The sequence below is a fragment of the Elaeis guineensis genome, chromosome 9, assembly GCF_000442705.2.
Source record: "Elaeis guineensis isolate ETL-2024a chromosome 9, EG11, whole genome shotgun sequence".
NCBI lineage: Eukaryota > Viridiplantae > Streptophyta > Magnoliopsida > Arecales > Arecaceae > Elaeis > Elaeis guineensis.
Window position 1 is genome coordinate 8,809,311 of NC_026001.2, and position 25,899 is coordinate 8,835,209.

Consider the following 25,899-nt stretch of genomic DNA (forward strand, 5'->3'; position numbering starts at 1 on the left):
CTACACAAATGATCAAAACAACCCGCTGGATTATGCCCAAAATGAATCATAAAAGCTCTCAGCCGTTGGATCATCACCGGGAGATCAATCCACCGTCTGATCGTGCTTCGGTCCACAGAATAAGCCGTAGACCACGAGAATCGAGTAGGAAACATCACCCGATCTATGGTGGACCGTGAGAAATTGAGGGAAAATGCCCCCTCAATCCACATGCCGACCATGGACTGCCCGGTCCACCATGGACCGGATATCAGGGAGCTGAGCCAGCGCGTGCATGCGCTTGGGCCTGGGCCGCACCTGCGCCGTTGCGCCTGGGCTTGGGCCGCACCTCCGTGCAAGCGCCCGAGCCTGGGACGTGCTCCGCATGCTGCGGCCGGCTCTGCGCCCCCGAGCCGCATGCTGCCATGCACTGCCGCACCACCGCCAGCTGCCGTCGGTCCTCCGCCACTCCGAATTTCATGTCAACTTCAATCGAGCGTATCTTGATCATCCAGACTTCGTTTGAGGTGATATTGAGCTCGTTGGACTCCGTTCGTCGTTGCGGACCTTATTGTGGACTCAATATAGATCAATCTCGAGGCATCAAATTCTAAACAATGCAAGGCATCAAGCAATAATAATACTGTTCCTTTTTTATTCTACGAAGGAAAGAGTAGTTTCATTGCTAAAAATTGAAGAAGAAAAAGCTGAGCGATATATTAAATATTTGTCCTATCATTAAGTATGCTATATGCTCTAATGTGATTCGGCAGTGTGCTCCATATTAATTTTATGGCACCATACATGGTGCACAAAGACTTTCTTATCGGTAGAAACCAACTTCCAAGACACCAAAAATTCCAAGCCCAAAAAGTCCACTAGAAGCTAGCGAGGTGAAAGACACTTTCAGGATAAAGACATCTCTGGCATCGCTATTTTTCCCTGCATGAAATTCTTTATGCACCGTGAGAGCATAGAAAATCCGACGTGGAGCACATCGTCTCGTTCGAGGTTCATATAGTCATCACTTTTCAACATGCATTTAATACCTATAGATTGTCTTTTTCGTTTAAAAAATTTGTATGATGAAAATACTCCTGCCATTTGGTTATATACCGCTTCACAAATTATGATATCCCAGCACTAAACAAAAAATCAAAGGCACTAACCCTTCTACAATATTTTTCTGTCATCCGTGGCCTAAATTATGACTCTCAGAATGTCATAATACGCTATATAGGAAAAAAAGATGAATATATGTGGAACAGAATTATGACATCTTTTTTTAAAAAATTATGACATCTTTTCATAAAAATTATAACGTTACGGTACTAAATAAAAAAATCGAAGGGAGGTATCATAATTTTTTTGAAGGAGTGCCATAATTTTTGTGAAAATGTTATAATATGTCGTAATTTTTCAAAGATAAGAATATCATAATTTTTTGAAGAGGTATTATAATTTTTGTGAAAAATATCATAACTAAAGAACAAAAAATATTTTATCATATAAAATTTTTAAATAAAAAAATAATTTATAAATATTAAATATAATAAAAAATAATGACTATACACAACGATCACACTCCACGTCAGATTTCGGCACCGCCCACGGTCCGTAAAGAATTTCTGTTTTCCCTGCTTTTCCATCTTCGGTAAACCACCAAGTCAAGCTTCACTTTCTCTTCTTAAATCCCCCACGTAGCTTTCAGCCCGTTCCAAACGTCTCGGAATCGGAATCTGTTTTAAAGACTGCAGGCTCCGTCAGTCAACTCTGACCCCAAAGAAAAATCCACACGTTTTCCGCTTCTCTTTCCTTTCAATTCTCCAACCATCCCAGTTTGGGATTGCATTTGCTCGCAGAATTTTTGAAAGTAAGCTTTTGCTAGTAAAATTTTAATAAAAAAATTATTTATTATTTAATAACTATATTTTCAAAACATCATAGAACTTTAAAATTTATTTGGCAACTAAATTAAAAAATTATTTTAAATATAAGAAAATAATATAAATTATACATAATATAATAATCATATATTAGTATAATATAATATAATTTAACATAATATATTATCTAATAATATAATTAATATTATATGATAGTATAATAAATAATTATATAATATATTTATTATTTTGTTAGTTCAAACAAATTTCCAGGGGCTTTTGAAAGTGCTTTTAGAGTAAGGTTAAAGTATATCTTTCAGATAAAAAAAAAGCAGCCGCTTTCTCCTGCAAAAATCCATCGTTGGATCATCAAGGATCACTTTGACAGTTGTGCAGGTAAATAAATGATGGTGTGCAAAATATTTTAAAATATATATGATAGCTGTGATTGAAATCAAAATAGATATAGATCGGATATCATATATTTATTTTATTTTTATTTTAAATAAATATAAATATAATTTAAATATTAAAAATATAAATATAATTATAAATATAAATTAGATAATTAAAATTTATAACTAAGAATCAAAAATATTACTAAATAGATGATAAATCGAATTCAATAATATATAAATTATATGATTATATATTTTTTAAAAATTAATAAATATTATATAAAATTATATAGAATTACAGTAGATTTGATATTTGGATATGGATAGATAGTTGGTCCATCTATTTTTTTGTAGAATGTGAATACAAATATGAATATTAATCGGTTCTCAAATTTTTTATTTTATTTAAATTATTTTAATATAAAAAAATTAAAAAAAATAAATTTAATAGATATTATCTATATTATTTTTATCCTAAATGAATGGTCCAACAACGACATGTGTCAGATAGTGAACCCTTCTTTGTGTCAAAGGTACAACAACCCCCATGTTTTAGAAAAATATTTTAAATTGAAATTTTTAAATAAAAATTTCAGATTCGGATAAGACTAGAAAATTTTTTAGATTTTTTTAATCAAACACGCATGCATTGCTCACAAATATCTTTTTTTCTTTTTTCTCTTGGTATTTAAGGGAGCGCATTTGGCACCTGCTCTCCTCTGGTTCATTCGTACGTGCCCTTTCTCTCGGTGTTCTGGTCTCTGCGAAGTCTCCATTTCGAGTACAACGTTTTTCTGTTTTTTTTTTTTTTAAGAAAAAAACTCATCGAGGTGGTGGCAGCTATCTTTGCAAGATAGCTAGCTTCATATACGAAGGAGATTTGAGTCCAGGATAGGTAGGTTAAGCTCTTCTGTCGCAACAAAACCAGGAGAAATGGAGAGGTATGCTCGTGTCTTCTTCCTTCCTTTATTCCTCTTCTTGTGTTGTTTCTCTTTCCTTCTTTGTTTATGGTTGGCTGCCAATTCGTCCCAACTAGTCCCCAGTACAGAGGACATCATGACTAATCTCTCTAAGAGCCTCCCAACGTCTCAAACTATTGGGGTGTGGAACACCATAGGACACTGCCGTTGGGTTGGGGTGACCTGCTCCCCTCCGCCCTCCTCCGTTGTGACCGCTCTCGCCTTGTCCGGCTTCGGCCTCTCCGCCAACTCCTCCTTGGTCGCCCGCTTCTTTGACCTCCTCTGCCGCCTACACGACCTAAGTCCCCTCGACCTCTCTCTGAACTCCCTCACCACCATCCCCAGCTCCTTCTTCTCCTCCAACTGCAGCGGGCTCTCGGATTAGAGTCCCTCAACCTCAGCCACAATGTTTTCACCGGTCCTCTGCCTAGTTTCTCGGGTTTTGGGGCTTTGCAGTCCTTGGATTTATCTTATAATTCTTATACGGAGCCTTCGATTCCGGGCTGGAAAAGCTCACCAGATTGAAACTTCTGAATCTTTCCGGCAATTTCTTCAACGCTACCATCCCAGCTCGAGTTGGTGGTGCAACAGGTCCGAGCTTGGAGGTTCTGGTGCTCTCCGCCAATGGTTTTCATGGCGAAATCCCCGAACGGATTTTTGACTATGAGAACCTCACGTTGCTGGATCTCAGTCAAAATATGCTAACTGGGTCTCTTCCGGATGGGATCGAGAGGCTTTCCAAGTTGGAAGTTCTCCTCCTTTCTTCCAATCTCTCAGTGGGGAATCCCAAGTGGTTTGGCAATGATCAAGACCCTGTCTCAGTTCACTGCCAACCAGAACCCATTTCAGTGGCTTGATTCCTCGTGGAATTACTACTCATGTGAGTGTTTTGGACCTCAGCAATAATAGTCTCACCGGGGAGATCCCATCAGACCTCCTGTCGCCGCCGAATTTAGAGTTTGTGGATCTCTCCAGCAATCTCCTTGAAGGACCCATACCTGGGAATTTGTCACAAAGCAGGCTCTACCGTTTGCGACTTGCGGTAACAAACTTAATGGAAGCATTCCATCAACAATTGGGAAGCTTTCCAGTTTGACATATCTAGAGTTGAATGACAATGTATTGGGTGGAGAGATTTCATCTGGGTCTGGGGGAACTTGTAAGCAAACTGATGCTGGTTGGACTATCTTCCAATCAGTTGGCAAGGGCATTTGACAAGGAATTGGGTTACCTTGGAAGCAACTTAGTGGGTCTTGGGAGCTTCAAGACAAACAGATCTTACGTGGAGAAATACCTGGAATGAACTCCTGAATTTCGTATGAATTTGAGCATTCTTGATCTCAGCCAGAACTTGCTCACTGGTGAGATACCTCCAGCAATTTCCAACTTAAGCAAGCTTTCAGTTCTGAATTTACGAAGCAACAGATTCTATGGTTCATACCTGATAGCATCAGTAGCTTCGAGTATCTGGCAGAACTGCAGTTAGGAAACAACAAACTGAGTAGACCACTTCCGAGAATGCCCAAGAGCTTGAGGATAGCTCTGAATCTCAGTAGCAACCTCTTCAGTGGACTCATACCTCCCTATCTTGGTGATTTATCTCAGTTGGAAATTCTCGACCTCTCAAACAATCATTTTCGTGGTGAAATTCCGACCTCTCTTACTACAATTCAAAGCCTGATAGAATTGGATCTCTCTGATAATCAGCTTTCTGGAGTGCTTCCGAAATTTCCTTCATTTGTCAAAGTCATAGTCACGGGAAATAAGGATCTCATCATCTCAAATTCAAGCCCTAACACCAACACAACTTCAAGTTACACTGAAACTAAGATAAAAATTTTCTGATGTCTTTGTTATGATTGAGGCTTTTATTGGAGGCTTCATTGTTTCCATCTTAGTGGCTGCGGTTATCCAAAAGTTCTTGAATCGGGGAAAAAGTAACCACCAAAATGCAAGGAGACATGCTTTGCACTCCAACAGACCTTTCCCTGAAAACTCCATTGAGAGATTGAGAAGGTTCCAGCACTGGCAATACGCCAGAACCTCAGCTAACAAATGAAAAATATGATATGTTCACATGCAAAGGTAGTAAGAATCCAAGAAAAGCAATTTTGCTCTTTTGCATGGGATATTTAGTGTATTGAAAGCTCCAGCTACATTGCTTCCTAGACCACATTTCCAAATGATTAACTGTTGGTGAATGTTTCCAATTATAGAGAATAAATTTCACAAGATAGAAGAAAATAACTGTGTACATCCTGTAAAAACCTGTCCTGCCGACCTTTTTGGATATGGTTGAAGGACTAAATATGATTGTGATGTTTACTCTTGGATTTTCTCAACTCAGAAGTTCTAGTACTTTTTTTTTTTTCCTATTCAACTATTTTTCAGAAATTATGAAAACATGCAAGTTCCAAGTTGTCATGCATGAGTGGAAGGCTTCTGTTTTCAGCTTGAAGTGGGCACCATAAAACTTTTTGGTGCCAAGATAGTGCAATTATGCAAGTAGAAGTGCTAACCACACATGCAATGAGATGCCTAGATCAGACAGCAGGTAGGCATCCCTACAAACAGAAGCTTTCGAATGCTATCTTTTGATAAATGGAGACCGTTATAACCCATGAATCTCTGTTCCCTGAAATAATATGGACGCATGATTTCTTTGGTTTTGTTTTTTCTTTGATAAGCAATATAGCTATACAAGTTCAAATCCCATCAGTGGTACTTATCACCTAATCCAAGCTACACTAGATCAGGCCACTCTTACGGGATCTTCTCGTTTCATAGTGAGCCAATTAGCTGCAACATTTTTTTGCAACCAATTCATGTTGCTCATTAGCTTGTAAGATGAGAAAATTCACCAGACAGGCTAACAACTGCTAGAGACATGGCTTGTATCAGTTAAGAATATCGACCAAATTTAGGCAATAATCGAGAATGATGATATTACTGAAAACAAGTGAGAGTGGTAATAGCTTAAATTTGATTACTGTTCATAGACTGCATATACGTCCCTTTTGTTTTTGTACAGCCTTCTCGGTGTGATCATTGAGGTGACAAATTGCCTGTGACACTAGGAATCCTGATCACAGCCATTCAAGAACCAATTGAGCTTTTTTCATGCTTCCCCAAATTTCTAAGATGCCACAGTATGAACACTTTGCCACTTATGCTGGTCATGCTTCTTGCCACATATCACAGTCCTTGCAAAATACTAGGCATACTCGTTGCTGGACAGGATCCATCATCCACTACCAATCAGAAAAGAAAGAAATCGTTGGTTCTTGCCACTGTCCTTAAACCAAGATACGAAAATATAGTTCTGCTAAAGTTGTTGTTGCTGAGAATCTTCAAGTAAGTTGGCATTTCTGGAGCAATGCTACTTTGTTCGTTATTTCCTGATCAACGTTCTGCCAATACCTGTCAAAATAGCAAACCGAAAAAGTGTTTATACTGTGACTTCAAATATGAAAGCTCCGGTGAGTTGTAAAATTCAAATGGAATTTCGCCAATGAGCAAATCGTGTCCGCTATTCAGCACAACTGGGTTTAACTATTTGCTGAATTCATTAGAAATTTCTCTATAAAAGCTGTTTATTTGAAGCTCCAAGGACTTTAATTATTTAAGATGACCCGACTATAGTGGCAATGTTCCTTGTAGTTGATTCAAAGCTAACTTCAACACCATTAGGTTTGTATGGTTTCGCAGCTCCCATGGAAATTCTCCATCCAATTCATTGCTGTCAAGAACTAGCATCACCAAATCGGAGAGCTGGCTGACTGTTGCTCGACAGCTTCTGTTGAGTGAATGCTTGCCGGCGAGGAGTTTAAAATAAAAGAACTGAAACAGTTTCAATCAAGGAGCCTTTTGAGCTTTCTTCCAATAATTTAATGACAGAAGCACTCCAAGTTCATCCATGATCAAATCCTCAACTTTTCTGAAGCTGTTCAAACAACATCGCTGGTTTGATTCCTCCAGTAACTACCATATTTGGACCCTAGCTACAATAACCTCAGCAGGGAGATCGCAATAGACCTCATCTGAAATCCTTGGAGTATGTGGATTTCACCAGTAATATCCTCCAAGGGCCCATCCCAAAAATTTTGTCTTCAGGATAATGTCTTTTGTGGCTCGGCACAAATTCGCTTACTGGAAGCGCATCCAAGAACAATCGAGCAGCTTTGCAAATTGGAGAAGCTAGAGCTTGACCGCTATGGATTGGATGGAGAGATTTTCATGAGAGAAGTGGAATCGTAAAATCCAATGGTATTGCACCTAGCTTCGAATTAGCTATAAGGAATATGGCCACTGGAGTTGGGTTATCTTAAAGAGTTCTTGGAGCTTCCATTGGACAATCTCAGTGGAGAAGTTCCTTGCGAGTTTGGCAAAATTGATGAACGTGAGGGTGCTGCACCTTGGCCGCAATTTGTTCCCAAGTAAAATACGCTTTGAGTTTTATGACTTACAGCAGCCTCCACACTTAAATTTTCAGGATAGGTGTTTACTGGTTCAATACCTCGTATAATTCTGATGGAATCTCTTGTATTACTCGAGTTAAGAAACTACCAACTAAAGAATTGTACCATCTTACCCAAAAAAAAATTGTACCTTTGTATCTTGGTTATTTATCTGAGTTAAATATTATTGATATCTCAGACAATAATATTTATTTGAATTGTACCTGACAGAATTGGTGCTTTCTGACAATCAGCTGCCTAAAGGACCTCCTAATTCCTCCGTTCATCAAAGTTATTACGACTGGGAATAAGAATCTTATGATCTCACTTGCAGGCCCAAAGACACTGCTCAAGAAGAAAAATTCAAATGCTACAGTTACAACTATAATTGCTGCTGGTGGCTTCATTGTTTTAAATCTTGGCTGTTGCGGTGATTCAAAGATGCCTGAATCAAGTAAAAAATAAAGAAATGCAAAATACCGGACCTCTCCTTGAATCTCTATAGGGATACTGAAAAGATTTCACCATTATGATTATATAAAAAAAAAAATTAGATGAGTAAAAAATTTAAAAAAATAAAAATATCTCCTCAATTTAGTCTAGTCTTACTTACATCCTCTATACTTTAAAAAATATAAAACTGTTTCTTCTAGTTATCGATACATTTCAATATCATTCAGTTGTTTACTTACTAACAAATGGTATTAGTTTTCTCCCTTAATTGATGGAAATGCCTCTCACTCATATGGAAGGGATTATCAGTGAGAAAGAGGCGGAGGTAGAGAGAGCTATCCTGAAGGGAAAGGATAAGATTGTGGAGGTCGATATGGAGAGAAAGGATGGCATCGAAGGCATTATGGATGGAATTGAAGCAAGAGAGGGTGAGGAACGGAAGGAGGGGAGAGAGGTTGCTAGCAATGAATGGATAGAGGTAAAGAGAACACCGTGAAAGAGAGGGCTTATGGATAGTCTTGGAGGAAGTGGATGATAAGGAGAAGAAGAGAGTGAGGAAGGGAAGGGGAAAGAATGGATTATTGGTGAGAATGGACAAAGGTGAAGAGGGCTATCATAGAAGGATAACACTTATGGGTGGATTGGAAGGAAGAAGAGGATGAAGAGGAGAAGTAGAAGTAGATAAGGAGAAAGGAGAGGGAAGAAGGGCCACTGGCAGAGAATGGATGGAGATTAAAAAAACTACCATGGAGGGGGAGGGCTCATGGGTGACCTTGGAAGAACTGAATAACAAATAGGAGAAGAGGATAGGGAGGAAAGAGAGGGGGAAGAATGGGTTGCCGATGAGAAGGGATAGAGATGGAGGAGATGGAGGAGGCCACTGTGGAGGGGGATAGCTCATAGGTAGCTTAGAGCAGGAGAATGAGGGAGAAGAATGGATGAGAAAAGGGGACAAAGGAAAATGGAGAGGTCACTGGCGAAGAATTATTGGAGGTGGAGAAAACCACTGTAGAGAGGAGGAGAAGTGGGTGACGAAGAAGAGGAAGGAGAAAAGGGGTCGCCAATGAGGAATGGGTGGAGGTGGAGGGAGCCATCATGAAGAAGGAGAAATGGAAGAGGGAGGAGGAGGGAAAAAGATATTGGTGACGAAGGAGAAAATCAATCTGAGAAGAGGGAGGAGATAAAGATATTTTCATCATTTTATAAAATAATAATATCATGTGATAATCACGTGATATCATTTCGTTAATGAAGATAAATGCTAGATCATATTAGAACATATCGATCATTAAAAAAATCAATTTAACACATTTAAAATACAGATGGTGTAAATGAAATTGAACTAAAGTTGAAAGATATTTTTATAATTTTCTTCAAAAAACAATAATACTTCGTTGATAGCAGCATATCATATCAATCTAAATAAACAATCTTGCTTTTTTATGTGCATGTCAACTATTTTCTATGCATTTATTTGGCAGTTTACAAATGTAAAACACCATTTTCAAATCTAGCATATCTGGCTTGCGAATTATATTAAAGTGGTTTTCTTTTGAACCGTTCTCCAAAAATCTAAGAAACTATATTTGATCCACCTCGCAATGCATGCATCAAAGAAAACTAGTTAGTTTAAACCTCAACACTGCCTTCCAAATCTCAAAATAAGGACCAAAACAAGGAATTCAAAAATGGCAAGCTGCTGCTACACCGAGCTAGCCAAGAATTTTCCCTCTCAGACTACATTATACAAGATGAGAATTTGGACCCCTTTTAGATGGAGTACTCCACCTTCGTCCTTAGAATTGAAGCCCTTGAGGACCTCTAGGTTTACCAGGTTTACGTGATAGAAGAGGAGGGTTACAGGGTCAAAGAAAATGTAACAATTAACGACCCTCAGGGAGGTTGCTCGATAAATCATAGAGAAAAAAATCATATAGAGTCGGAAATGCGACGGAATAAAATAAAACTTGTGCGGAATCGGTTCAGGCACTTGTAGCTTCACCATAATATCCAGATGCATCAATCATCGCGTAAAAGTGGAACTTTTACAATGTAACCAGACTAACCTACATTAGATGGTTCATTGGAAAAGACAATCCTCTTGTTGTTGTGAGCATCTTGTGACTTAATGATTGTGAGGAATTCTGACAGAAAACGACTCTTGCCACAAAAAAAAAAAAAAAAAAACCGTAGTGATGATTGTTTAAAAAAAAAATTATTTTCCAACAGTCCCCGGAACCATGCAAGGTCCACCCTCTAATCAATGTTTTGGAGACAATTAGTCAGTTTAAATTTAGGCCAGCACAAACTTTGGATCCCAGAATGAAAACAATACTAAATTGATAACATTTTGGTGAGTATCCAACCAAGGCAGCATAATCTTTTGCTATCTAAAAGTGTTGCCAGATCAAAGATTAAGACAGTGAGCTTCCTAGCAAATGAAGCTAAAAACATTCAAGACAAACTGTTGTCATCCGCATACATATGTACCAATTTATCTCCCAGAAGGGTGAGTGCCTAATGCTTCAGTAGGGCGTCCAAATATACCACCTGGATCTGACTACAAAAAGAATACAGGACTTCCCGTACATGCAAGATGACAGCCGAGGTGCCCCAAACGTGGAGAGTTGGTGGAGCAGATCAAAAATCACAAGCATAAATACATCATGGTGATCGCAACGATTCCTGACGCTTCAGTGGGATGCCTTCGGGAGTAGGACCATCCTCATCAGCATGCTTTGGGAGTCGCATTGAAAGAGATGCTGTTCCACCTGTTAGAGCACAGAAAATAACCATCTTGAATAGGTTTGAAACAAGTGGCCTGTTGGGATACCCAAATATATACAGAAGACATACCATCAACCATGTCCTTTGTTCTGTGAAGGAGAAATGTCCCAGAGAGGATCGTCACAAAGCCACACATCTCTGTAACAATTTGTGTTGGATTTTGCCGATCCCAATCCTGTAAATTCCAGAATAAAATAATGCAATCTAACCTAGTCATCTTTTAAGAAAATCACGGAAGGCATACCATCGCATTCAACATTGTGCATGACAAATAAGTATAGAACAAGAAACTCAATTGCCTGTCCGCTAACCTTTCAAGTTCAGCTACATCATACGCATGAAGTGTGACACAAGTGTATCTAGAAGTTATTCTCAGAGTTTTGCCCACCCAACTTGATCTCAAAAACCCATAAATTTGAAATTGTCGCAGGCTAAGCTTCCAGAGAACTTTAGCCCGTGATAGAGCATAACTCATTCCTCCACACAGCTTTAACCCACTAAGTTCGGCCTACCTAGGCCCAATACTGTATAACTCACTCCTAGAGATCCTAAGAATAACTTCTTTAAAAATCTAGAAATAATATATTGTGACATTTTCTTTCTTTTTTTTTCCGATTAATTCTTGATGCTGATTTTTACCCCTAAACTTAGCTAGCTTGCAAGTGTATGTATATGCATATGGCTGAACCACACACTTGTTGTTAAATCTCTAGGAGTTAAACAAGTCAATGACCAACAGGCCCATAGGAGATCATGATCTAAAACACTGGAATCATAGAAATCTAAAATCAAGTGTTAAACAAACAGAGTAATCTCATCAAAATGATATGATACAGTGTTTTGCTAGGATCTACAATTTAGAAGCATCCAAACTTATCCAATCCTGGTTTGCACATGTCCTAATAAGATGCATCAATCAAAAATGTGATTTTTTCAATGTATACTTCCCATTGAAACATTTTTGCAAATTAGCAATGTTGGTACCATAAATTTTGTGCCCTGTAAATACATAGGGACGAGAGATTCAACATATACAGTTGATATCTTCTACGCATTTTCAGTGTGGTAGATCCTTAGTAGAAATATGCTGTCCAGGGTAACAAACTCCCTTAGGGAAACTCTCCTGAGACTGAAACCGACACCCACTTCCTAGCACTTAAGTTTTTAAAATATCTGCTTCCCCGAATCCACATCTACACCTGCTCCCACGCACCCTCCAGCTTCTGACACCTAAGTGTAGGTCATATTTAGAGTTCTGGATCTTCAGTTTGGAAGGCTTGTCGTTAATTTGCATCGTTAACTCTACAGCTGAGAGTTTAGCTAGAAGTTTGTAGTCCAACTCTTACATATGTAGTATGTGATATATACAGACAAACCAAAATTCCAAAGAGTCGAACCCACCATAGCAAGCTATCAACCTAGAGAGTAGAGAGTGTGTGGGCGTATCTGTGTGTGTGTGTGTGTGTGTGTGTGAGAGAGAGAGAGAGAGAGAGAGAGTATTTAGCATCTCAAGAATTCAGCATAAGAGTATATGAAGCTCAAGACAAAATGACTTATGCTACACCTATTCAGTCTATGGCTGCACATATTCACTCTGTGCTAAAAACTTATGGAAAACAGTGGGTAGATACATAGATGCAAGTAATATACAATAGAAGTCAAGAAAAAAATTATGAGTTTATAATGATTAACTAGGCTTGGAAAGAGAATTGAATATATTCAAGGTTCTCCATCTCGGTACCAGATCCTGTACCAGTGAAATCCCACTATAGCATGCGTTATGGTTGTGTTGGTACAGCACGGTTCGATGTATCAGTATGGTACGGTATGCTCCGTACCACCCGATAAGGGATGGTACGGCGAACGCTGAATATGTTAATTTGCAAGCACCCTAGAGTGAGGACCATTTGTTTTCTAAGAAAAGATTTGGGCTAAAACTTTGGGAAAAAGAAAACACCAATGCCACATGCAAATATGGGTGTAGGCTAGTGACCTATCTTCCATCAGGAGAAGGTTTCATGTTCAGATCTTTGAGAGTAGTCCCTACAAGTGTTTAAAATGGAGAAGAATCATTGACAGCACTTTGATACATTACTCCAAAAAAGTCACCCAACATATCCTACAAGCTGCTGCAAGACTAATGGTTAAGCACTATATGATCTATGCAAATGTCTTCAAGTGCACTACAGACAGTTAAGTGTCAAATAGAGGCCTTGCAGTTGCATTAAACCCACTAGCTAGGAAAAGTATAGCAATACCAAAAATATGCTTTTTTTTTTTAAGGTTATGATGAATTCTGTAGGTCACTTAAATCTGGAAGGTAAAATTAATCTGGACACTGTAACTAAAATGTAAGAAACATTATAAGGGGTAAGAATATTATAAAGATAGTAGAATTGCTTCCAACCCAGCAATAACAAAATATCTAATTTTAGAAATAGATAAACATTTCTACCAAGAGAAGAAGAAGATAAATAGAAATATTGACCTTAAAATTTGATCAGACTTGTCACATGGAAAATTATGCTACAGATTCTGGAGAACTAAGATGAAGTCTGAAGATAAATTTCTTCTAACGGAGGGTGCAGTATAGAGGGCATTGATAGCCGGCCAACAGGATAAAAAATGAGAACAAATAAATCCAAAAAGATTGTGCCAGTTTGGAATTACAAGAAAATGATGAGAATACTTTGCCAGAGTACATCAGACTACAAATGGCATAAAACAATAAGAAAAAACTTGACAATAATGAAGGAACGGTCTGTTGTCTATTGTTAACAGATTCTCTGATGACTACCTAATGATCGTAGTAAGAATTTCCACAACTAGCATTGAAGAATATCAGCAGAACTATCTGATTAACTGAGTTGCTTCCAACATTAATGATTGCAAAACTGTTGGGTCTTTTTAATTAACTCTTTGTATCCCTTGCCAAAAAGAATCAAACTCTCGAATAACCTCATCCTTTCTTCCCTTATTCTTTTGAGGATTTTGAGAAAAATAATGAATGGGCTGAGAAGCCCATGCCATTTAACAAAGAGACATTCGTAACTAATAGAATAATATTTTTACATATAGATTCTATCAAAAGGAAACCAATAAAAAATTCACTTAAGAAACAGCATATACCGAACAAATGTTAACATTCAAAAGGCTAAAAGGGTTGCAAATTCCATTTTAAATATATGGCGTGTGATTCTGCAGCAGGTTACAGGTTAGGGTCAGCAAGGAACTAACGATGCCAATTGCCAAATAAATATCATGTGCTAGCACTTAATTGAACAAGAATTGTGAGAATAAACTAGAATGATGGGATAAGAAAAATTGAGTTCGACAGATAAAGCAGAAAACAATTGACATCTAGATGAACAATGTGAAGTTGCTACAGAATTGTAATGACGCAATTACACTGGAAGTATTCAAAAGAATAAATGCTAGAAAGAGAAATCAGAGAGACAGAGAGAATTTCAAGCAGACATAATGCCCATGTCAGATGTTTCTAACAACTATGTAATGGTAAGACCAAAAGTATGAATTACTGAACTGCAAAGGAAACTAATATTGGAAGATGAGCAAATACATGTAGAGAAGATAAAGTTAAGTTAAATAGCCTTTAGAAATGCTAAAAGGAGAGGATTTAGCCTACAAAATCCATAGTACTTAGACACATCAACTAATCAATTTCATTGCTTATGACCAAAATATTAATGAGTCGATTTAATTTACATGCAAGTTCACGCTCAACTAAGTTCAGAAACTCATAGAAGGACCCAAAAGTCTGACTTGACAAGGCCCTTACAGCCAAAAGAGTAGCTTTATGCACTAATTTATGTAAATATAAACCTTGGTTATCCCAAGACTACAACATCAATATGGATTCTAACAGCCCTTCTTTCAAGTATGTCCAGAGAAAACTGAGGGTAACAATTCAAGACCTGATAACGGCACCCATCCCAGTCTAGTCTCAGGTCAGTAAGGTACCAGGATGCACCTGCAGCAACACTCAGAATGTGCTAGCATTCCAGTACTTTCCCAAGACACTTCCAATCCCCTTTTAGAAGTTTTAAGGTCCTTAAATAGGGTTTTCAACCCAACTGTTGGATTAATGGTGCCAGTATGGGTTCCAGCACCTGTGATTTGAATAAAATTTGAAAATTACTGAGAAATGTAAATGAAACATCACTTATCATTATTAATCATATTATGACCAAGAAAATCATGAGTGAGAGGAGATCGAATATGTGTACCCCCCCCCTTCTCTCTCTCTCTCCCCCTCCCCGAGATCCTTCCTATGAACCAACAAGACAAAAGAAAACCAAAATTGGTTCTCTTTTTTTTTTTTTTTTTTTCTGTGAGAGAAAACTAGCTACCCTAGCTAGTACTAGGTGACCTGCTAGCTAATGGCTGGTCCTTGTCAGTACCAACTGAAGCAGTCCAGACATCCTAGTGCATGAGTGAACTAGCATACTAGCATCATCCTGGGTATCATTTTCTCATTGGAACACTATAACAATGGCAGGAAAGGGATCCTTGAATGAGGACCTGTATAACAATAATAACAATGTCCATGTCTATTACATCTCATTGAAATCCAACCAATTGACAATCTTTTTAATAGCAAGAGTATAGACTATGGTATTCTACTTGTCTTTACCCTCAGAGAATAGCATACAAGTTTTTGCCTGATATGCCAAAAACCAACGAAATGACAAAAGCCAACATGAATAAATTTACCAAAAATAAGCAAAGAACCAATGGCCCACCAACTGGGTGAAAATTTCAAAAAGCCCATTGGACAGGTGAACATTTCAATTAACAGATGCAGGAAACTGAATGAACCTGAAGCATAAAGACATATATAACACCCTCATATTGATAATGCCTTAAAAGCAAATAATTCATTGCCAAACAAGTAAGAGCCCAGTTATTACCTTGAACATGATCACACTGGCCAAAATAGTTAATGATGTAAACATCACATAATATATTGGCGACACGACTGCTGTATTAAATGTATCAAGTGCCTGCAAAAAAGCACCAATTCTTTATCTTACTGATTCAGAAGCTCCCAACAGTCAGAGGCATGGAACAAACATAAAAACCCTTAAATGATATTAATTAGCCATAGCCATCTCTTTCTGCATGTGATTATTTTTCACTTTATAATGACTTTCTTCAAGATAACCTTAAATCTTTATGATTAGCAAGAAACGTCATTGTGACCTCTGAACATACCTGTGGGATATTTCTAAATACGAAGCTCAAACTGACTTTAATCATAGAATTTCAGTAGGAAAAGACTCTTCTTTTCCCCTTTTGGTAGAAAAGGATAAAGCAATACTGAACTTAAAAGATAATGCACGCCCAAAAAAATTCTCCAAGATAGCTGGTATGTTCTCCAATCAAATATGATATTGCTAGGTGCAGATTAAGTCCTAAGAATAAAGCATCATAATAGCTGTTACACTGGCTTTGAAACCCTTCCATTATTCAGACATATGATATGATGGCATGTTTACAAATCTGCATAGATATACATTAAGATTATTATATCAAGAATGATCACACCATGCATTATGAAGTATTCACTATTTCTTTAGAATTTACAGTATCATTAAATTAAACCAGAAACAGATATTGATCATGAGAAAATACATAAAAGAAGATATTCGAACTTGATTTATATGATGTCATTTTTAAAAGCATCGTACTGTTTGAGTTGAACACGAGAATTCTGTGAATTTAGTTACAGGACATAGGTTTAAATAAACTGTTGTACAGAGAGAATCACTTAACATGCCATATCTCTTACCACATGCCAGGGTACACCTTATCGAAACTTGAATGAAAAGGTAGGCCCAATGTGAATGCAATACTTTGTATCATAGTTCTTCCCAAATCTTTGGCAAAGGGAGAACAATACATAACTCCTATGGGAATAGTTTCCAATTCATTCCGTCTACTTAATAGGATATGCTAAAAATGCTTGTCCTGGCTAGCTAATGTTGTGGATTTACAAATAGTTTTATTTAAATAAGTAGTTCATTTGATCACATGGCAAACTCAACCATGGGATTTCTTTCTCTTGCTATATGCACTGAGTAACAACATCATCATGCATACAAAAGCTTACCTATCTTTCTTTGCTGCATGGCATTAAATGAGTCCATGTCGCAAATAAAAGCCAAAATTCAATAATAAGGCTCATGACCTATTTTCTTTTAAACTAGAGTTTTAGTATCATTTTCTGGAAAATGCAACCACGCACATGAACACTCTTTTCGCATGACAGATTATGGAAAATTTAAGCTCATCTCCTTATGGTGTCTTGACTGGTCATTTATTTACAGTTCAGAAGAATCACATTTTTTTAGTCAATGACCTTTCCAGTTATCCAAAACTAACTATAATAATGAACGTTGAGACTCAAGATCTGATGCTGTTTCCACCAGCCCTGAGATCAGACCTAAGATGAAGGCCATAAATTTAATCTTCAAATAGCTCTAAAGATTCAATAGATGAAATAAATGTGAAAAAGGAGAAGTTTTTAATAAAAAATATACACTGAAGAAAATAAGGCAAAAAAAATAAAAAGTGATACAGAAAGAAAAAAGTGATTGTACAACCAGGACACAAGGACGTGCACCCCCTTCGTCTTACTAACTCATTAGGGCATCCACCTTGAGTGCACAAAAATCTAATGCACCAGTAAAAAAGGGGGGCACTTAAATGATTCTTACAACAAAGTTGGTCTATGAAACGGGTCTAAGATGGTAAGCTGAAGCCTGAAACAACTACATATAAGCTCAGTAACCCAATAGAAGATGCAAATTCCTATGAATGTTTCCAGCAGATTCTAAGCTTTTAATTATTTCAAGTTACCCTTCCCATTCATTTTTTTCATATATTGCCTCTTTTCTAGTTGTGTGTACAATGGACTTTATAAGCCTCTCTTGTGAGGATTTAAAGAAGAGTTCGAGTCTTATATATGTTTGTTATCTAATATGTTTGATTGTTTCTAATGCAAGAGGTAATGTGACCATCCATTTGTGACATATATCAAGTCCACAGCAATATTACAATCTAATATAAACTAGAAAACTGTTTATTTTGAGAATCAATTTTTTGGTGTTTCAAAATTTGTGGATGCAAAAGATATCAGTTTCTAAAGAAATCAAATTTACAAAAGAAATATAAGAAAGTCATTACCTTATTTAAATAGTTCATCTGGGTAACCACACAAATAGCTACCATTATAGTGAAGGCCCACGTTTGGGGATATATTAATTGGTTCATTCCTGAAAATGTCAACTTCAGAGCAATTCCAAGAGCTTTGACAGCCATGACCTGTTAGAGCATACACAACTGTATGACCATTACCACTGTCAAGCCCCCAATGCAAACATAAATGTGAACCAAAGGTTAATGTCTTAGGTAGATCATTACATACCGATAAGGAACCTATGAGAGAGCAAACACCAAGGTATGCCAGTACATGCGTCTGCCCATACTGAGGGATGAAATGAAATATAATTATGAATGCTGCTGCAATAACTATAGTTGCATAGCATAGAAAAGCTGCAAACAATTTAAAAAAAAAAAAAATAGTTAGCTTGTTTTCCAAGTATCTAATAGAGAAAAGAATCTTAAAACAGTGAAATGTGATTATTTGGTAATTGCACAAAAAAGTTCAGCTAAATTGAATACATGTCAAGCTTGATGGCTTTCCGTCAAATAATCTGAAAAACAGCCTTACCTGGTTCAGTAGCAAGATCCCAAACTTCCTTCACAGAATCAATCTCACGCTCCTGTGGAGCATGGAGAACAATTGTGATTGATCCAACAACGCAAAGAATGCAGCCAAGAATGCCAAAAATATGTAGCCTCTCCCGTAATATAATATGTGCAAGAGCAGCACTGCAAGAAAGAAGACTATCGTATCATAAAGTAAATATGTAAGTAAGATGCAGATGAAATGTGATATTAGATATTGGATCAGACCTAATGATTATGCTAAGCGCACCAAGAGGAGTGACTAGAATAGCTGGAGCAAATGCATAAGCTGCAAAATTAGCGATTTCTCCAACAATCACTGTTCATCAGAACACACGTGTGAGCATCTAGTTATCAACAAAAACAAAGAAGAAGTTCCCCAAACATGGGAGTTACATGCAACTTATATAACACAGTCATCTAGTAGGCAAAAGCTCCAGAGTAATATGTTGCTAAAAAGTGAAGCAACTAGAAAATATAGCATTTAGCATTCCCATTTATGAACTGCTATGGCACAAATGCATCTTATTGGAGTCGCTCATCAAGCATTGAAAGTGTGAACAGCATTTGAATAATACTCACAGCTAGACCTCGGAAGATCTATAGGACCACAAAAGACTATTCCTCTACTTAGACCACCTAAATCATATCTCTCTGTGCAGTCTCACCATCTAGAAAAATGGTTTACAAAGTCTTGAGAAGGAAGAAGATAAAAAAAGAAAGGAGAAGAGAAGTTCATGCACAAGAATCCAAAGCACTTTTGCAAGTTCTCACTAAGTAAGTTATAACCACGAATAACAGTAACACAAAGCACATGGTTTTTCACTACCAAGGCACTGATGAGCCAATATAATTATTAAACAACAAAATACAGCTATATGTAATGTGCTACTCAAAAAAACTTCATTGAAAACAAGAACAACAATATACATCCTAATATTATGACACACATATCTCATGCCAAATGACCTGTGAAATCTACTTGAAAAATATAGCATGGTACAATCTACACAAAAAATAAAGTTATCTTACTTGTAATCATGCCTGTCCACCAAAGTGGCTCGTATAAGTATGAATAGCCTCCAGCTCCTGTCGTGAAATCAAAACAATAAGATATTTCCGGTGAGAATAGGTACCAAAACATGTTTCACAAGAGCTATGAAGTCATATTATCTTGAGAAATGCAAGCAATAAAATATGGTCAAAGTAACGTCAATCTCACAATGAGTGCCAATGGAAAAGCATAGAGAAAAGCAAGCAATAAAATATGGTCAAAGTAAATGCCGGAAGGTCATTCTCACAATGATTAAACTGCCAATAGAAAAGCATAGATGCATAGGCCCAATATTATCTTCATTAAGTGTTTCCAATCTGAATGCTATAGATGATTGCCATTTGTTCATGTGCCCCCTCTTGACTGGTAGACTACTGATGGTGCAGACCAGGTGAAATTGGTGTCTGGAAATGCATTAAACAGAAGTTGAAAGTTTTTCCAGTGTCCTTAGTTGCATAGGAACCTTAGGACTTGAAGAATAGACACTTTATATTTAACGGATGAGTTGTGATTGTTTGATTCTAATGTGAGTAGCATTTTCTTCATTTGAAGTCTAATGGACGTGGCTCCAATCACCACTAACAGCATTCTTTTCTCATCTCACCGCCTAGATTTCTGACAGTTATTACATTCCTCATCTCTCAATATAACAAAAATATGTGATGTGAGGTGTACCAGCTGTCAGACATTAAACCAGCAAATATCAGACTGACTTGAGCAGCCTGAACTTCAAATCATTCCTGCTTTCATTTTTTTTTGGGGGGGGGGGGGGGGGGAAGGGGTGTAGGAACGCCTAATGCCTGCGTTAATTTAATATATAAGGTATTGATGAATTCAGACAAGATCGTTCATCCTCACATCTTTCTATTTCATCATATCCAAAGTTTTGACTATTATGTAAAGTTGTAAACTAAATGATCCTAAAGCACAAGATCAGTTTCTCCTCTTTTGAATTCTTTCCTTGAATTTATCTGCATGCTGAAATTTCAAGGAGACTAGGGTACATTGCGGTGTGCAATATTATTATAGTTTGATTAAATTGATTGCACACATGCTTGCCATATAAAGGTCTATTCATGCACACACTCATATGCTATGTCAATGGGAGAGAATTAGATACAAGGTTCGCAGTCTTGGTACTAGATCCCGTACTAGTACTATGCTAGTACGGTGTCGATATGCCCAATTCGAAAGTCCGTTTGGCATGCTAAGACTCAGTATGTCCGGTGTACTAAATCTCGGTTTGGTACCAATACCTTACGGCATACTTGGTATGGGGTGGTATGTATCAATCCAGCAAACCTTGATCTGAGATAATGGTGGGTGCCCGACATGTTCATTGTTTGCTACAATAAATTTTCTGAAAGCATGTAGAGCACCCATTAACAGAATTAAGTTTATGCAACATCAGCTTTCTTTTACCATATGCAGTTACATCATTTGGATCTCAGATCTTTCATCTGTTCCATGCATGAGAAGATCTAACAGCCGATTTCAACCTATTGCTAACAAAGCTAAAAAGTTACTTTCTTAGATCCTATAATAAAAATCAATTACTTTTCTTTGTTTGAAGCTATAAAAATCAACTTTTTTTGACAGTACATGAATAATGGGGATTCATTAGAAGCCAAGAAAGTTTCGTCAACTAGGGGTTATTGTACCATTTAAACGGAATTACAACGAAGTAGAAAGGAATTACAATGCAATAGAATGGAGTCATGAAGATGCCTATATAGGGAAATGAAGAGTCACATGTCTGTTCTACTGTATTTAGTGAGAAGAAAGGATTTTCTTAGGAAGTAACGAAAAGCATAATTCTTGATCCACCCCACACCGTCAATACAATTCAGAAAGGACATAATAATTCTTGGCAAGTACCACATCTCCCTACGACATTCCTGTGTAAGCTTGCATCAAACCCTAAATGCATATGATCAAATTCAGCAAAATTAGTGTGAAAAGACTGTAAAACTTTGATCCACGTATCCCTCTGGAATTCCACGAACCCTTTTCCTCCAAAATTTTCCAACTCGCTTAAAATAATCTTACCAAATAAAATTATCAATGATAAGTAAACCATCTTAGGCAAAACAAAGCATACTAGGAAATTTGATTGCCATCGATCCAACATCCGAAGATTAAATCTTTCGCACAACCAGCCCATACAAAGCATAAAAGACTCTAAAACGTCAAAGGAAAAAGTTTTTTTTTTTAAAAAACAAAAATCAGCACGTAATCCCTTTTAAGATCCAAAACAAAGAGTAGCAACGAAGGAGAGATCCATCCGCACCTGCCCTAACGCCAGAAGACCCGGCTTTCTTCAAACCCTTCTTCTTGATGATGAAGCTAGCACCTATGAAGAAACTGGACGACAAAGCGAGCACCAAACCCTTGATGTTGTCCGCTGACATGCCCCTGTACGCATCCACCCAACTTCGCCCAGGCGGCACCCCCGGCGGCGCCATCTCGCATCACCTTCCGATCCTCCTCCTCCTCCGCCGCCGCCGCCCCTCACGCCTTCCATTCCCCAGGATCAGCCATGGGGCCGACTCATCGCCCGCTCGATCCCTTGCCGCTCTACTGCTCCTCCTCGAAATCAAAGCAGTTAGAATCCCGAACTCCCAAATCGCTCTCTCCCTCTCGAGCTCTCGCGGATTGGTTTCTTTTCTTAGATCGGAAACAAAGAGGAAGCGAACGATGGAGTTGGTGCTACGAGAGAGAAGGGGGAATAATAGCTGTGATTTACTGAATTAGTTCCTATATTAAACAAGATTAAGCGGATCTTAAAACTGAATTAGGACAAGATTAAGCGAAAAGATAAAAGCGAAGCGCACTGTCGCTCGGTGCTCGGCCTCGCGGATCCCAACTGCCTGCCAGCTTTTAGATGGCTCCCGTCGCTTTCCGGCATTCATTCCTATCTTCCGGAACTATGCATAAAAATTCATATGCGATCATTGATTTGCCGTCCGCTTAATAACCATGTTCAATGTAACGGTATATAAAGTCCCGCATAGAAAGGCGAGCACGGACCCGCTCTGGCCTCCACTGCGTGGCGGCAATGCTGTTGGCTACACAAGGTGGGTCCCACGACGACGGCACCGATTGGCAGGTAAAGAACCACGTAGACTATGCGATTAGGATTTTACCACCAAGGAGAACACCCGCTCGACAACAGGTGGCGATCGATGGAGGTGGATGCATGACACAGGAAACGGCCGTGTATATCTTCTCTTCCAGAGCTTTTTCTAAGGCAGAAAGCATGTCAAGGTGGATCTTAGTCTGGCATAATTGCAACTCAACGCTTCAACTAGTTCGAAATTTTGTACCAAAAGGAAAAAATATATATATATATTCATGGTTTCCGTTATTGTGTAGGAGACGATTTATCTCCCTAAATCTCAAGTGGTTTGGGTTTTACTTCTTTATCTCATCGTAAACATCAATGTCTTGGTAGAATGGCTCCTCATTTGATCCTGAACCCTTCATCCTCGTGGGCTAAGATAATCAGTGCAAAATACCATTTCTTCGGTACTTGGATAAGTTACTCTAAGCCCAAATCCAGCTCAATCATTTGGAAAAAAATTTGCACCATTGAGCAAAATGTTTGGTTTCATTATGGGGATCTTTGGATTTCCACTTGTCCTTTGCAATGGTGGCCTACTTTTATGAATACAGATATAGATATTTTAGATGTTAAAATTTTTGAGTTTATTGATGATTCACGATAATGGATGATAGATTGTTTAGCTCAAATATTTTCATCAGATCTTTTACATTAAATTTTGGCAATGCCTCTTCCTCTTTCAATGGATGATAATATTTTAATCTGGGATCCATCAAAGCTACATATTGTGTTTCTTAAATACATGCCTTCTCCTACTTTAGCACCTATTTTGTATGATCATGTTCATTTATTTAATCTAATCTGAGAACTATCTCTCCATCCTCGGGTTTGTTATTTTTTGTGGCAACTTATTTGGAAATGTCTGTCTGCAAAACAGTATCTTGCTCATTATAATATTTTTCCATCTCATAGGCAAACTTGTGTTTTATGCCCCATGTATGTACAAGACTGCACTTATATTTTTACTACATGTTCCTTTGTATATCATTGCTGGCAATATATTAGTCATGTATATCAAATAACATGCTTATTCGGTACATTGGTAGATCTGTTGGATTACATGCAAACTAGCAATATCGATAAAGGTTGAAAAATGATAGTTGCTTGTGTTACATGGGTTTTATGGCAGGAAAAAAATGATCAAATTTTTAATCATACATCTTCGACACCGTCTCATGCTTATCATCGAGCCATATTTTTTTCTAATTTTTTATTCCCTACCCGTCTAGGCACTTGGATAGTGATACTCTCAAATCTACCTTGGTTAATAGATCACTATCAGTCTCTTGGTTACCCCATCCTTATGGGTTTATTAAGGTAAATTTTGATGGCTCTCTTCTCTCTAAACAGGCATTGGCTGCTTATATTCTAAGGGATCATTCAACTCGATTTTTGCAAGCAAGAGGTAAAAAATTAGTTAATGTGCCTGTTCCTTTTGCTAAGTTGATTGCAGCATGGTTGGAAATGTCGGTTGTTATAACCAAGTTTCAAAATACACACATACTTCTGGAGGGTGATTCAATTACTGTTATTTCTTGCATTGAGAACAGTTCAAATATTTCGGGAGGCTAATTAAATTGTGGATTATTTGGCAAATAAGACCAGGACATGTGACTTTTAATGGAATGATGTCAATAATATTAACTCACACTGTTTGTATCTTCTCGGTGCAAATAGCTATGGAGTTTCATTCCATCAGCATAGTTGATTTTGCTGTTTTGAGTCATGGGTTTAGGGGATCATTTCTCTTCATCATATGTGGGCTTTTAAATAAGCTGTTTCTTCTTTTATTAACAATTCTTTATTGTAGGAGCATGTGCTTCTACACATTGAACTTTGTCCATCATCTTCTAATCGCCTTTGTCTGGCTCACCATATCCTTCCCATATCATTCCATCATTTTCTCCGTTCCATTATATAACTAATGCCTGTTGATCCGGCGTGCTTTCTGCCTCTCCACTCTCTTGTTCTTGGCTAAGTACCCTTTCTATGATGCATTTTTCTTACATACTTCTTTCTATGTCATTCTATGCTTCAATTTTCAAAATGAAATAGTTTGATATTATCAAAATTTTGATACCATGAGAGAAAAAAAAAGAAGAGAATAGTATCAAGAGAATTATGAGGAAGTTCAGAGGCAAAAGTCACAAAACAAAAGAGTGTGCAAAAAATAATGTAGTAAGAGTGAGATCATACAAAATCAAAAAAGTAATATGGAGGAGAATGAGTGTCAACAAATGACTGAGCACTTCCTGTGGTCTCTTCACAAGATTATGGTTTCACTTCATTTTCATTTGATGCTTCACACAATCTCATAGGAGCTGGTTGTTAACATTTTCCTGTATCAGTCTGACATGAACCAAGATTACACTACTTCAGATCACATCTCAACCTCAGTTATTGACGCAATGTTTTCCATTTGGCATGGATTCATCACCTTCAGAATTGATACATTATATTATTGTGATAGCCCAAACCAACCCAGCCCAGCAGATCAAGGCCCAAAATAAAAAAAAAAAAAAAAAAAGGAAAACAGGGGATTCAAACCGGGAAGAAGACTCCCGGTAGGAGTCTTCTTCTCCGGCGATTCCCGGGCAAATTAGGACTCCTAGGACCCCTCGGAGTCCTAGGGTCCTCTATAAGAAGATCCTCTCCCTCTTGAGACCGATCATTGGCTTCCTCCCTCTCTCTTTCTTTCCGATTTTCTCGAATTAGAGCCGCGGACACCGTCCGATTCTCGCCGTAATTGCTCGCCGGCGAGGTCTCCGGAGGCTGAGGTAAGTCTCCTTCTTCTTCCCTTCCTTCTTCTCCTTCCTTCCATGCTTCTATGCGTGGCTGCCGGCGACGAGAGTCGCCGATTTCCGAACGGGAAAGAGATCCTGTTTTTGAGCTTTTTTCTTTGGATTTTCCGGCGCCGGCGATCGGAATTGATCGCCGGCCACGCCCCTCCATGACCGGGGGAGTGGCCCCCGTCGGCCGCCGGCCTCCGCCGCGGTGGCCGTGGCTTGAACGGCCCGGCAAAACATGGG

General features: G+C 38.0%; 1 protein-coding gene and 1 pseudogene across 2 annotated transcripts; one reads left to right on the plus strand and one right to left on the minus strand.

The window, feature by feature from the left end:
- The first annotated feature begins 3,196 nt into the window (after nt 1-3,196).
- Nucleotides 3,197-5,834, plus strand: LOC140851703 (uncharacterized; annotated as a pseudogene).
- A 4,621-nt stretch (nt 5,835-10,455) lies between these two features.
- On the minus strand, nt 10,456-22,596 carry LOC105051776 (probable magnesium transporter NIPA4). Of its 2 annotated transcripts, XM_010932374.4 has the most exons (9): nt 22,037-22,596; nt 19,725-19,781; nt 18,921-19,011; nt 18,676-18,836; nt 18,370-18,497; nt 18,129-18,266; nt 15,851-15,943; nt 10,989-11,094; nt 10,456-10,903 (listed from the first exon to the last, which is right to left on the minus strand). In XM_010932374.4, exons 1-9 carry the CDS (start codon nt 22,209-22,211, stop codon nt 10,797-10,799), a joined length of 1,056 nt encoding a protein of 351 aa, XP_010930676.1. In that variant the 5' UTR covers nt 22,212-22,596; the 3' UTR covers nt 10,456-10,796. The 2 variants fall into 2 exon arrangements, with proteins under 2 accessions (XP_010930676.1, XP_073099404.1); XM_073243303.1 differs by lacking the exons at nt 10,456-10,903; nt 10,989-11,094; nt 15,851-15,943 and adding an exon at nt 16,271-16,442.
- Between the last annotated feature and the right edge of the window lie 3,303 nt (nt 22,597-25,899).

Bases quoted from the DNA above. Each gene is read 5' to 3' on its own strand.
- LOC105051776 (XM_010932374.4), bottom strand. From the start codon at position 22,211: ATGGCGCCGCCGGGGGTGCCGCCTGGGCGAAGTTGGGTGGATGCGTAC. The intron at 18,837-18,920 runs GTCTGATCCAAT...TCTTTCTTGCAG, and splicing joins GCGCTTAGCATAATCATTAG to TGCTGCTCTTGCACATATTA. The intron at 15,944-18,128 runs GTAATGACTTTC...GCTTTTTTGCAG, and splicing joins AGATGAACTATTTAAATAAG to GCACTTGATACATTTAATAC.